Below are 12,516 nucleotides of genomic sequence, written 5' to 3'. Positions count from 1 at the left end.
AGCCACTGTGCTAGAGGGTGAGAACATAGCAGCAGCCATGCCCCCTACTCATACCTGTGCAGTGTGATAAAGAAAGTAGAAGTAGCCAGCAGCTGTGGTCCCACCAGATAAAACTTTTAGGCGGGAAGTCAAGTGACAAGTGAAATCATGTGTGTGTATGTGTGTGTGTGTGTTTAACTGTTAATTGCTTTTGATATTTTTTTACAAGGCGGTGTGAGGAAGTCAGACCAAATAGCAGGAAGGTACTGCAGCAAGATGGATTTGGGAAAGGACCAATCTCATTTGATGCTCCATCAGACACCTGATCCTCATCAAGAAAAGAACCATGTTCCAGGTAAGAAAAGAGACCTTAAGAGGTAGTGGCTGTTGGGAAGAATTGGGGCTATGGTTATTTTCCTCTTTTTTATGGATCTGGCAAAAAATAGGGCATGATTGAGTACATTCATATAATCGTAGCTGGGAAGAATCGGGGTTGTATAACTTCCTGAGGTGCCTTCTAGTGCTAAGATTCTAATAAGCCAGAGAAACACAGAAAATAATAAATCATTAATAAGAAATATATTTAAATGAAAGATAGTGAAAATACTCAGTACTGGATGGTTGTGGTAAAACAAGCACACCCATATACTTCTATGGTAGCAAAAATTTGGTATAACTTTTGGGGAGACATGGCAATAGGTAGCAATAGGTTTACTGATTGGATCTATACTAAAGCAGCATATCTCAAACTATTTTGCAAAATCCTAGGCCTTGAGACAGTGTTTTAAAACTTTTTTGTGCTACAGGTCCCTTTGACATTCTGATGAACCCCTAGACAACTTCTTAGAATAAATATTTTAAATACACAAAATTAAATACATAGGATTACAAAGGAGACAATTATATTATAATACAGTTGTCAAAATGAGAAATTATGTTATATTGTAATATATGTCCTTATTATATATGCATTAAATAACAAGGTCTAATGATGGATCTAATAATAATGATCAAATCAAATATATCATCTAAAATAAATATTTTAAGGTATCTGCATTAACTGTAATGTGATATAAAAGAAATCTGTAATTTCTTTTGGTGGCACAGTCACATACTGCTAAAACTACCATGGTTTGGTGCCTGCATTCATAATTATAGAAAATGGAAATTTTAATTAGAGACTGGTAAAAATAAAGGTATAATTTTTCCCCATCCAAGTTCACCATTACGAACATTGCCGTGGTCCCAGGGGCATGCTCTATCTTTTGGGGGTCCCACTGCAACTTGGTTTTCACTCCACAGGTTCTAAGAAGTTCTACATCAAAGACTCATTAACTTTTCTCAAACTTGGATAGCAACAGGATGTTTTTTGATGATATCTTTAATATTCCAAAGAACTTGGAGAAACACCATCCTCAGGAAAATAATTCAAAAGAAAAAAAAGCTGTATGCATGAATATGATTATTATAGTTTGATCTACAATGGCAGAAAACCAACTGGCAACAACCTAAATGTTCAATACAAGTAGAATGACCGGGTAAATGAGAATACATCAACATGATTAAGTATCATGTAGTCATTAAAGTTATAATTGTGAAGATTAGATCATAGAAAATACTTCTGATATTAGGTTAATGATAAAATTGTGGCATGCTATCATTGCAACTTGGTGTAATACAGGAACTAGATGAGTATGAGGAATAAAATGAAACCGGGTATAATGTTAAGGATGACAGAACATGGCTGATTTTTTCTTTTATGTTGTACAATATGTAAAAATTATTTTGAAACAATTGAATAGCTTGGTAGCACACTTACCTACAAATACTGACCTTTTCAATTTAAAGTATTTACTGTTTGCCCAGGAATTCTTCGGAGATAGAGCATAAATAAAATAGAGACCTTGTCCTCAAAAAGCTGGGAGAAGAATGTAGACACCCAGCAGGGATTCGACTACCTTACTATAGGACTCTTGCTGATAATGCCACCGTGCCTCACTGTCTCCTATAACTTTCATTTTGATCCTACAGAAGTCATTGGGCCTTGGAGTTTGCGAAACAGAGAGCAACTCAGAAAAAGAAAAGCTGAAGCACAAGAAAAGCAGACTTCACAATGGCAATTTGGGTATGTATCCTTGCAGGGAAAAAGGAACTGATATTTATCCAGCATATGCTATGTGCCAAGCACCGATAAGCAGTTTCACACACTATAGTTTATCTTTCCAACAATCCTGTAAATCAGGAGCTCTTATCCCTAATTTACAAAAAAGGAAAACAAATATCCAATGGCTTAAATCTCCTGACTAAAGTCACACAGCTAGTAAAGTGGTGGGAACAGAATTTTATCCCTGATCTCTTTTAATTAAAGCACCAGGCAATCAAATTATACTGTGGAGAGGCTTGGTGTTCAACCACTCTGGTAATATAAACATAGAAGCATCTTATTTTGGGGAGCAGGGGACACCATTGAGGAAACCTCTGAGTTTGTTCTCCAAGCTTTCTATTAGTAATCCTTATCAAATGAGTGTGATTAACTCTCCATGGAGTAAACCAAAGCATTGTGAGTGAGTGACTGGGGACTTTGAGAGTTCCTAAATCTCCAATCCAAGTCACTTGTCTGTCATCTTAGGGAGGGAGTACAAGAACATAGTTGTAAATTAGGCAGCATCGAACTGCATCCATTTAGAATGTGACTGTGAAAACAGAGGTATTGCTTTCTTGGAGATGGAAAAGGGGAGCCCAAGGAGCCAAGGCGTGCAGCATCCATCAAAACCAGGGTTTCTCCACCTTGGCACTGTTGACGTTTTGGGCAGCGTCTTTGTGGGGGAGGCTGTCCTGTGCATTGGGGATGTTTAGCAGCATCTCTGCCTTCTAGGAATCAAAAGCACTCCCCACTCCCCTGTTGTGAAACCAAAAATGTCTCCAGACATTGCCAAATGTCTCCTGGGGCAAGTGGGGGTGGGGAGGGAGGGGAGGAGTGAAATCACCCCCTGTTGAGAACCACGGATCTAAGCATTCTTCTTAAGAAAGGACATCTATCCCCATATGGACTGAGTACTGGGTGTTCTGCTACATGAGTTAGCTCACGTATGTTGGTAAATAGGAGAATGATGTCAGTATAATGTGAGGTTGTGTTGATTCATGATTTTTCCTAGTCAAATGAGCCAGAATAGTGGGAATAGAATTCAAACCTTTAGCAGGAAAGGAAAAAGCCATGAGGTTGGCTGCTGTATAGGCGGGATCCTTTTCGGCCAGCATCTGGGGCTGTTCCCCAAGAAAAGACCACCACCAGCCTTGCACAGCTTTGCACATGTAGCGGGTTGTACTTCCTCCTGGGCCCAACTTAAAGGCAGCCCTGCTGGCTCAGAATGCCAGCCTTATTTGCATGATCACAGCAGCTGAAAACCTGCATTTACACTGTTGTTTTTGTGCCGTTTTTGCTATCCCCTGAGGCAGCCTCCAGTTATGTCTGTCTGTCTGGACTATCCAAGTTATCTCTGGTATCAATAATTGTTTTTGTTAGTGTTAAAAACTTGCATCGGTTTTGAGTCATTTGCCCAAACTCTATTTTTCCTCATAAGCTCTGTTACTTTTAGTGTATAATTTTGCAGAAAGTGAGGATTTTCAGGAATGCTTATATTGTGTTTTAGCAGAAATTTCTATACTCAGGTCCTATGGCAGGTGACTCTGCTAAAGCGTATCCAGTCAGCTCCCCTAATTCCGTACTCGCCAAGCAACCTTCTGCTCATCACTTGGCTTCCCAATTACTTGCTACAGAGAAAGAGTACATTTGTTTGTCAGCCCAGGCATTCTCTGCTGTGTGACTTTGCATTTCTCACTGTTCATTTAAAAATCGGTTTTTAGGTTTACATATCAGTCTCTTTGAGCTGTTTGCTGAGCTCTGCCCCTGATAAATGGAGCTAGTCTTAGTGTGCTGATAGAATTGGGTTTCTATGTTTGCTGGGCTGGGGGCCAAGGCTGAGGAAGTCACTGAAGTAGATGACACCTTGGTGAGCCTCTTGGCAACTGGCTGGCCTTGCTCTGGTGACACATTTCTGTACTACTGAGGGCTGTTCTCACTACAGCATACCACACAGTGAAACCTTAGTTGTTCCAGAAAGAAACACCAGAGTGTGACTAAGAGTACAGCTATTAAAGCCAGAATGACTAGATTAGAAGCCCTGTTGCCCTACTTCCTAGCCATTTGATCTTGGATGAATTACCCAGACTCTCTCGGCCTCAGTTTTGTCATCCGCAAAATGGAAATAATAGTAGTATCCATTTCATAAGTTGATGTGAAGATTATATGAGTTAACAGAATAAGGAAATTACTTTAAACAGTGCCTGGCACCTAGGAAGCATTATACGTGTGTTTCTTATATGAATATGAATTTTCTTATATGAATATGGTTTTGTATATGAATACAAAAGTACTACTTTATATTTGGATAATTCATTCATGTAAGTTATTATATGAAATTCTTATAACAACCACATGAGGCTGGATAGATACTATATACTCCATTTAATCTGTGAAGAAACCAAGGCATGGTGAGGTTAAGTGACTTGCCATGATCACATAATTGATAAATTACAGAGTACAGATTACATTTTAGGCCACATAGATATTTTTGTATCTTTTGAAAAATAACCAGGAAAAAAAATGGAACATTATATTACTCAGATTGCCTCATATAGGGATCTACATGACAAATTATTTAGGACTGAATAGCTAGGTTTAAAAAATTAGTGTTTCCTGAAGAATTCAGATATACATACGATCTTTTTTTAATCTGACAATAAGCACAGTATAATTTATCTTGTTACTTTGGTACTTGGAGTTATACTTCAAAATGCTGAGGTGCCATACCATCATTTTAAAATTATTTTTCTTGCTATATTATTTTTAATATTTATTTTTGACTGAGCTATTACATATATACTTTTTAAATACTGACTTCAAACTGGCTTTGGTGAGGCAATCTTTACATTTTTTTTTCATTATGGAAAATTTCAAACATACACAAAAGTAGAATAGGGTTTACATTTTTTAAGTGTGCAAGGAACTGTGATCACTGCACAGATATAAAAGACACTGGCTTTGTCACTAAAGAATATCTAGTTTTCTAAAAGAAATAAGGTTTCTCCAGAAATAACTACAGATTGAGGCAGCCGACGTTCCTTGCCTTAAGCATGACCCTCATAATAAATGCTACAGGAGCACTAAACAGGGAGAACATTTCTGCCCTGGGCTCTGTAAGAGAAGAAGGCTCCATGGGGCAGGTAACATGGGACAGAATGTCAATAGGTTTAGAAAAATGATGAAATGTTTATTTGTAGTACCTTTTTCTCCCCCCCGAACCCATCTGTATTAGGTTATATTTGCAGTACCTAACAATTTGTCATTGGCTGTAATTTCCATGTATATCCTTTCATCTTTTAGATCTTTAATCTGGCTATTAGTTCAGAGTAGGTATGAAAGAACTGCTCGTGCCTTTCCAGCAGGCTTCTTAACCTCAATAAATGTTTTTGGCAGCATTGGACACAGCTTACAGTATATCTCATTTGACATGTATTGTAGCTACTTAGCATTCTGCACACAGACACTGTATTAGATAAGCAAGCCATATACATCATCCACCTGCAGGAGCTGTGCCTGGATCGTGGATCTAGAAACGCAACTATATTAGTCTACCCAGGGCATAGTGGGACTGACTCACACAGACTAAACCCAAAGAGACTAGTGAATCAACCAGAATGCCAATCTGTTCATTTATAACATCAATTATGTTTTCTGTAACCAAACTTTAAGTACATGCTCTCAAACACACATACTATACTTTCTGGTGAGCAAGGCATCAGAAACAGAAGGTACCTGAGGGACATTTCCTCTCTTGACAGTTGAGAATATCTAGCACTGCCCCCTTTATTTTACAAACAAGGAGATTGAGGCCCAGAGAGATTAAGTGACTTGTTCAAGGTCGTGCAACAAGGCAGGGAGAGACCAGGGCTGTTGTTACCAACCATTTATCTGAATTCTATAGCCCTGTCGCTGACACTAATTCTGATCTCTCCACAGAGGGAAAAAACAAAAGCGACAGAGAACAGGAAAAGGAAACCAAAGAGGCAGAAAGAGACAACAAAATACAGAACTGAAGGTGGAGCTTTGGTCACAATCAGAAGAAGAAATGTTGGAGAAAGCACTAGTACCTACAGAGAAAGAAACTGAATTACCTAGGAATGTAACTGAAGCTCTCCCTCCGGTAGCCTCCCCACAAAGAGTTGTATCTGAGAAAAATTTCCCTGCCATAGGTCAAGCAAGCATTATACATCAGGAAAATTCTCCTGAATACCAAGAAATAACAGTACAAAACCACCCTTCTGAGATAGGCCAACATATGGTTGAAACTGAAGTCCTCTCTCCTAAAATGTGCCAAGAAACAGCTGTAGCCAAAACCCTACCTTCTAAAACATCTGAAGACACAGCTGACCTAGAAGGATGTTCTCTTGAAGCATACCCCAAACCAGATGTGGCTAAAGGCTACGCTCTTGAGACATACCAAAAAGGAGCTGAGCCCAAGGAATACAATTCTGAACCAGGTCAAGGAATAGCTGAGACTGAAAGCGTCCTTCCTAAAACACAACAAGAAATAGCTGTGCCTAAAGAGCGTTGTACAAAAACATACCAAGAAATAGTTGAACCTCAAGACTTTTCTCAAAAAGCATATAAAGAAATTGCTGTGCCTAAAGCTCTCTCTCATAACACAATCCAAGAAACATCTGTTCCTGAAGAATATCCACCTGAAATATACCAAGGAACACCTGGGTCTGAAGAATATTCACATGAAATAGACCAAGAAGAACCTGGGCCTGAAGACTGTGCACCTGAAATAGACCAAGAAACACCTGGGCCCAAAGACTGTGTACCTGAAATATACCAAGAAACACCTGAGCCTGAAGACCTCTCTACTAAGACATATCAAAATCAGGATGTGCCTAAAGAATGCTTTCCAGAACCATGCCAAGAACTAGGTAGATCCCAAGGCCAGGATCCTGAAGAACACCAGGAAGATGCTAAGAATGTTCATACTTTTCCTCGAGGTAGGGATTGTTTATAGGGGATAAGTCAGTGACACTGCCACTTTAATCATGTTGCCATTTATAATTAGAGCACCAACTAGGTATGTCTCCCTCAGAGTGGTGACGTAGAGCCTTCTCTGACTAGGTTATCCTAGGTTATCCCCAGTTGTATCATTGGGTAGCATTAATGTCATTGGCTAGTTTTTCACTCAACCAATGTCTGTCTGGCATACTTCCAAAAAATTTAAAAAAAAATTGAAAATATAAGTGTGTATAATAGGTACTTGTACATACTATCCATTTTGGGAAGCTTTAGCCAGTGAAGAGAAATGAACCCAACATAGGATGAATTATGTGTAAAAATTTTGAAAAGATAATTAGGTTTAGATTTATAAGAAAACTTGATGACTAAAGTTTTTCTTGAAAATTACATTTTCCTGGCTAACTAAAGGCATGTAAATTCATGGTTTAAGGTACCAAGGGATATACAAAGGTGTAAAATATGATCACTGTTACTAGGGAACACATTTTTGCAGGATTTTTCAGGTTTACCGAGAACTCTTTCATTTCAATGTTTGTTCCCGAAAAGCTTTCTCCTAAGCATAGCATTTTGAAAATAATGTGACCTTTCTTCATTTTGACTTGCCTCAGGGACATACCTGAGAACCTCGATTGTCTTTGTGCAATCTGTCGGCAGTACTCTAAGAAAATGCACTATCAGACCATAGTTTTCCCCTGGGAATTGTTTTCTAAAGAAATCTCTGTTTATTTGCTCTTTCTCCTAAAAGATGAGTGCAACAAAAACATAGGGTTAGTAGGGTTCCGAGTAATATTTTAACAATCTTTGACTACCTACTAGGTTAAAAAAAATAAAACTTAATTGTTTTAATTTCCACTTTTTTGATGACTAATGCTACTTGGCATCTTTTCATGAGTATGAATTTGCATTTTTTTCTTTTGAAAATTGCCTGTTTGAGTCCTTGTTCCATTTTAAATTTGGGATATCTATCTTTTTTGATTGAGTAAAAAAATCTCTTAAATAGTTATTAAACCTTTACCTACATATATGTTGTAAATATTTTCCCAGTTGTTGTTTGTGTTTAACTTTGTTTACAATGGGTTTTGTCATATATGACGAAATTTTAATTTTAGTTTTTAGTTATTCAAACCTGTCAATCTTTTCCTTTATGGTTCCTGGTCTGTGTTCTGCTTAGAAAGGCCTTTATAATCCTAAGATTACAACATTAATGTTATTTTAATATTTAAATCTTTAATTCATCTGAAATTTGTTTTTAAGCAAGGTGTGAGATAGAGGGTTTTTTTCCTCCAAATGGATGGTCAATTGTCCCAATACCATTTACTGAACCTATTTTCATATTTTATTTGATTTTACAGAAGTGAAAGAAAAAGCCAAAGCACAAGAACCAGAGATGCCGGCAATTCTAAATGTTCCTCAAGAGAGTCACCCAGAAAATGACGTCTATAGTTATGTTTTGTTTTAACAATGCTCAACCATCATAGTTGTACAACAAAATACACATCTTAATATATTACTGTGTGATTTTCTCAAAATATTGTAGAAATCTCTACAATCTTCATTAATATCTTAATAGTGTTTTTTTTCCATGTATAGACTATATCTGGAAGAGAGAACTAATGTGTTTTTTCAGGCTCTACCATGTAGAAAATATACTGCGTGTGTGTGTGTTTGTGTGTGTGTTTTGTGTGTGTGTGTGTGTGTGTGTGTATGTATATTGGGGTAAAAATAGTGGTGGGAAGAGACAAAAATGGAAAAAGGGGTGGGCTGAATAATTTTTCTCCCTAAGAACAAACATTTCTTTGATTAATTATTAAGAGCAGAAAAATTAGTAAGTTTGAACACTTAAAACTTGGGGGAATATATATGTTTTCTTGTAACATTTGTTCAATTATTAATGTAACAATAGCATCAAAATTTTATTCAGGCTTTAGTTGGCTTTCTTAGTTAATTTTAACAATTCTTTTCATTCTGGGACTCTTTCAAAAATATTTTGGAGTGTTGAATGTAGTTTACTTGTGTACTTGAGTTTTGATTTTTACTTTTTATATATTGCATTTGTGCAAAATGTATATTAAATCATTATTACATGCTTAACTGTGTGGACCGCATCATGGTAAGCATTTTGAGGGTTAGAAGACCTATAACACATAGTCTTTCCCCACCAGGGGTTTAATTTAGTCTCACGGGCAAATGAAACAGAAAACAAATAATTATGAAAGAAAATGGTAAGTGCTGCATGAATAATAGATCTAATAGAGAGAACACTCACTATTTTGCTGGAGTGAGCTGAAAAAAATTACACGAGTGGAGCCTTGAAAGATGGAAAAGATTTGTATTATAGGTGAGGATAACTGCATTATTGTATGTGACATAGAGAGGGGTGAATTCAAGATGTTCTTCAGTTAATTCAGGGTCCATGTGGAATAGGCTAATAGGCTAAAAAATCTTGTATTATTAGAGTGTACAGAATTTTGCATACTTAACTAAGAAATGTATTACTTGTTAGGGAATGGAGAGCTAAGTAAGACTTGAACAATGAAGTGGCAATTTTAGTATTTTAGGAATATCTATCTGGTGATAATGGTAAGGATTAACTGAAAATGAGAAGAGACTGGGGACAGGAGTAGGAACCATTCTGGGTGAGAAGTGTCTGAAAATATCCCCTAGTATTTCTTTTTTTGGAGGAGTGTTGTTTTCAGTTTTCTTTCTGTTGTTACAACAGACTCAAAGTAAAGGAGACTTTTACAAATAAAGGTCTGGTTCAGCAAGGGCACAATTGTGCAAGTTCTCTATATTGGTATTGTGTTAGGTACTAGGCTACAGTGAAGAACAAGCTAGGATGCCAGTCTCTCAAGCATTTATGGTGTAAAGCAGTGGTTCTCAACCCTCATGCTATATTAGAACCACTGGGAAAGATTTCAAAATTACAGATGCCCAGACACCTCCTTGGGGATTCTAGTCACCTGTATAGGATGATCCAGACATAGGTATATTTCTTTTTAAGTTACTTTTGCTCTAAATAATTTTTGAGCAATAATTTTAGAATTATAGAAAAGTTGTAAAGATAGTACAGATATTCCTGTATACCTCTCACCTAGTTTACCCGACTGTTAACATCTTACATAACCATCGTCCATTTATCGAAACTTAAGAAATTAAGATAGTTACGTTACCATTAAACTACAGATATTATTTGGATTTCATTAGTTTTTCTACTAATGTCCTTTTTCTGCTTCAGGATCCAATCTAGGACACAACATTGCATTTAGGGTATTTTAAAAGCTCTCTAGATGATTCTAATGTGCAGCTAGGGTTGAGGACCACTAGTATAGCAGGATGTGACAGTGCTATTTCCCTCCCATTTGTCACAGCCTCCTCCACAAAGTTTACCATTTTCCCCTCTCAGGATATATTAATTGTATAATGATTACTCATACCCCATTATATTACTCATGTAATATATTGAAGCAGTCTATCATATCATAGTCCCTTACATCTGGATGGTACTTCAGAATTTATACTTTCCAATATAACTTTTTAAATTCGATCTGCACAAGAGTCTTTGAAATAGGCTGGGCAATGATTGCCATTCCCATTTTAGAGATAAGGGAATAAACTCAGAGGCTGGGCACTCACCCAAAGTCACATCTGACTTCCTCAGTGCTTTTCATGGGTGCTCTATCTTTGGAAATCTTGTCTCAATTTCAAGTGCCAGGGTGGGTCAAAATTAGAGAAAAAAAGAGTAAACTGAAATCTCAAGTTCTAATAATGTTTCATTAAGATGAACTTTATGAGATTTGCGTTATGTACAAAGTTCAGGGGAACAAGGTGAAAGAGTTGTGGAAGGAGATGGAAGGACGCAAAAGTACATCAGAGGAGAAGGGATCTTCTTTTTATACCTTTTAGGATGCTTTCTGCCTACTCTCTTACCCTACTCCCTATATACATACAACCTCTGCTTTCTCACAATTATTCAAACACCAGGGTGTATCTAAATATTTGCCAGTTTTCTTCTTGGCTAAGAACCTGGGGGTCACAGTCAGAATTAAAGTTTTGTTAAGAATCCATTCAGCCCTACTTTGTGTTGCCATCCTCTCAGGGTAAGTACAATAGTAGTTTTTTAAAAAGAAAAAAATGAGCCATATGTTATTAAATATAAAATGATGTGTGAGGTCCAAAGCTTTAATTGATTGTGAAAAGGATCCTCCACCCAAATGAAAGATTAATATACTGAAAAGTGTTTCTCGAAGTGTGGACAGATGACCACCTGTATTAGAATTATTTACATTGTTTTTTAAGGCAGATTCTTACATCCTACCTCCAGAGAAAGGGTTGTCCTGTCCTGCAAACTATAAATAATCATATATAACTCTAGACAGGATAATATAAACATCAAATTATATAGAAGTGTTACATATTTAAGTTCCTGTTTCCCAAAAAGAGAAATTTTACCTTTAAAAGAGGTAGCAATCTACTTCCATCAGTGTCTCCAAATCGACTTTGCATTTCAGTACTTCTCACACTTGGTAATTAAAGTATTTTTTGTGATTATCATTAGATATGATGGCTAAGGCCCGGAGGGCAAATACCTGTCATTTTCTACCATAGTCTGTCCACAAATTAAGACTATCACTTTCAGCAGCACCACCATCTAGTGGCAAATACAGCTATTACTGCCCCCGTTTTACATGTATAACTGTTCTCAAATTTGTTTCTTCAGCTACACAGAACTGTTTCCTCTTGGAAACAGAATAATAGCATCCTTTTCCAAATTATCATGTGGAAAAGACCTATCAGAGGGCACATGTATGAATCTGATCAAATTTTAAAGAGATTAAAAAAGTCTCTTTAAATCTTTGGCTCTTTGTTTATTTTCTACTAATGATCTATTAGTCCGTGACAAATGGACTTAGAAACAGCTTTTTCACGGTTAAGTTTTTAAATCTGTGGACTTGTATGGTTTTTAATAACTTGTATGGCAGGCAGTATTTCCCTCACCCCCTACCTGAACCAACAGGATAAAAAGCCCAGAAACACAATTATGCATACAGAGAAACTTCAAATAGGTGTGAGATGATGTTACAAGTGGGTAAAAGGATAGGCTATCCATGCAGGGATAACTGTTCATCACATAGGATGAAAAAAATGATTCTCGTTGGCCCTCAAGTTTTCAGAGCTGCCCAGAAACAAAACCTTACTCCCTTTAATATAAATGGCATGTTGCCTCTCAGTTTCATTCTCACTGCAGTTCCCCTGAGGTAGGTAAGGAGCACAAGAAACCGTCCCCACTTCTTAACTCTTAATCCCTTACGGGGCTCCCCATCAATATTTGAAATAAAGTTTACTTGGGGTTCCTTTCTGATAAAGCATTCTTATTACGGAAAAACGGGAGCATACATAGTATAATCATCTGTGTA

General features: G+C 37.0%; 1 protein-coding gene across 1 annotated transcript; it reads left to right on the top strand.

Annotated features, from left to right (window-relative positions):
- The first annotated feature begins 151 nt into the window (after nucleotides 1–151).
- Nucleotides 152–9,767, top strand: HEMGN (hemogen). Its single transcript, XM_033124151.1, has 4 exons — nucleotides 152–334; nucleotides 2,011–2,104; nucleotides 6,059–7,080; nucleotides 8,455–9,767. The coding sequence occupies exons 1-4, from the start codon at nucleotides 256–258 to the stop codon at nucleotides 8,559–8,561; spliced, it is 1,302 nt and encodes a 433-aa protein (XP_032980042.1). The 5' UTR covers nucleotides 152–255; the 3' UTR covers nucleotides 8,562–9,767.
- Nucleotides 9,768–12,516: the final 2,749 nt, after the last annotated feature.

The sequence above is a fragment of the Rhinolophus ferrumequinum genome, chromosome 12, assembly GCF_004115265.2.
Source record: "Rhinolophus ferrumequinum isolate MPI-CBG mRhiFer1 chromosome 12, mRhiFer1_v1.p, whole genome shotgun sequence".
In the NCBI taxonomy this organism is placed as follows: Eukaryota; Metazoa; Chordata; class Mammalia; order Chiroptera; family Rhinolophidae; genus Rhinolophus; species Rhinolophus ferrumequinum.
The sequence above is the reverse complement of the archived record's forward strand: the minus strand, read 5'-3'. Positions and strand labels throughout refer to the sequence as shown.

Coding starts and splice junctions, on each gene's coding strand:
- HEMGN (XM_033124151.1), top strand. CDS start 256: ATGGATTTGGGAAAGGACCAATCTCATTTGATGCTCCATCAGACACCT. Junction 335..2,010: donor AGAAAAGAACCATGTTCCAG/GTAAGAAAAGAG, acceptor TTGATCCTACAG/AAGTCATTGGGCCTTGGAGT. Junction 7,081..8,454: donor TGTTCATACTTTTCCTCGAG/GTAGGGATTGTT, acceptor TTGATTTTACAG/AAGTGAAAGAAAAAGCCAAA.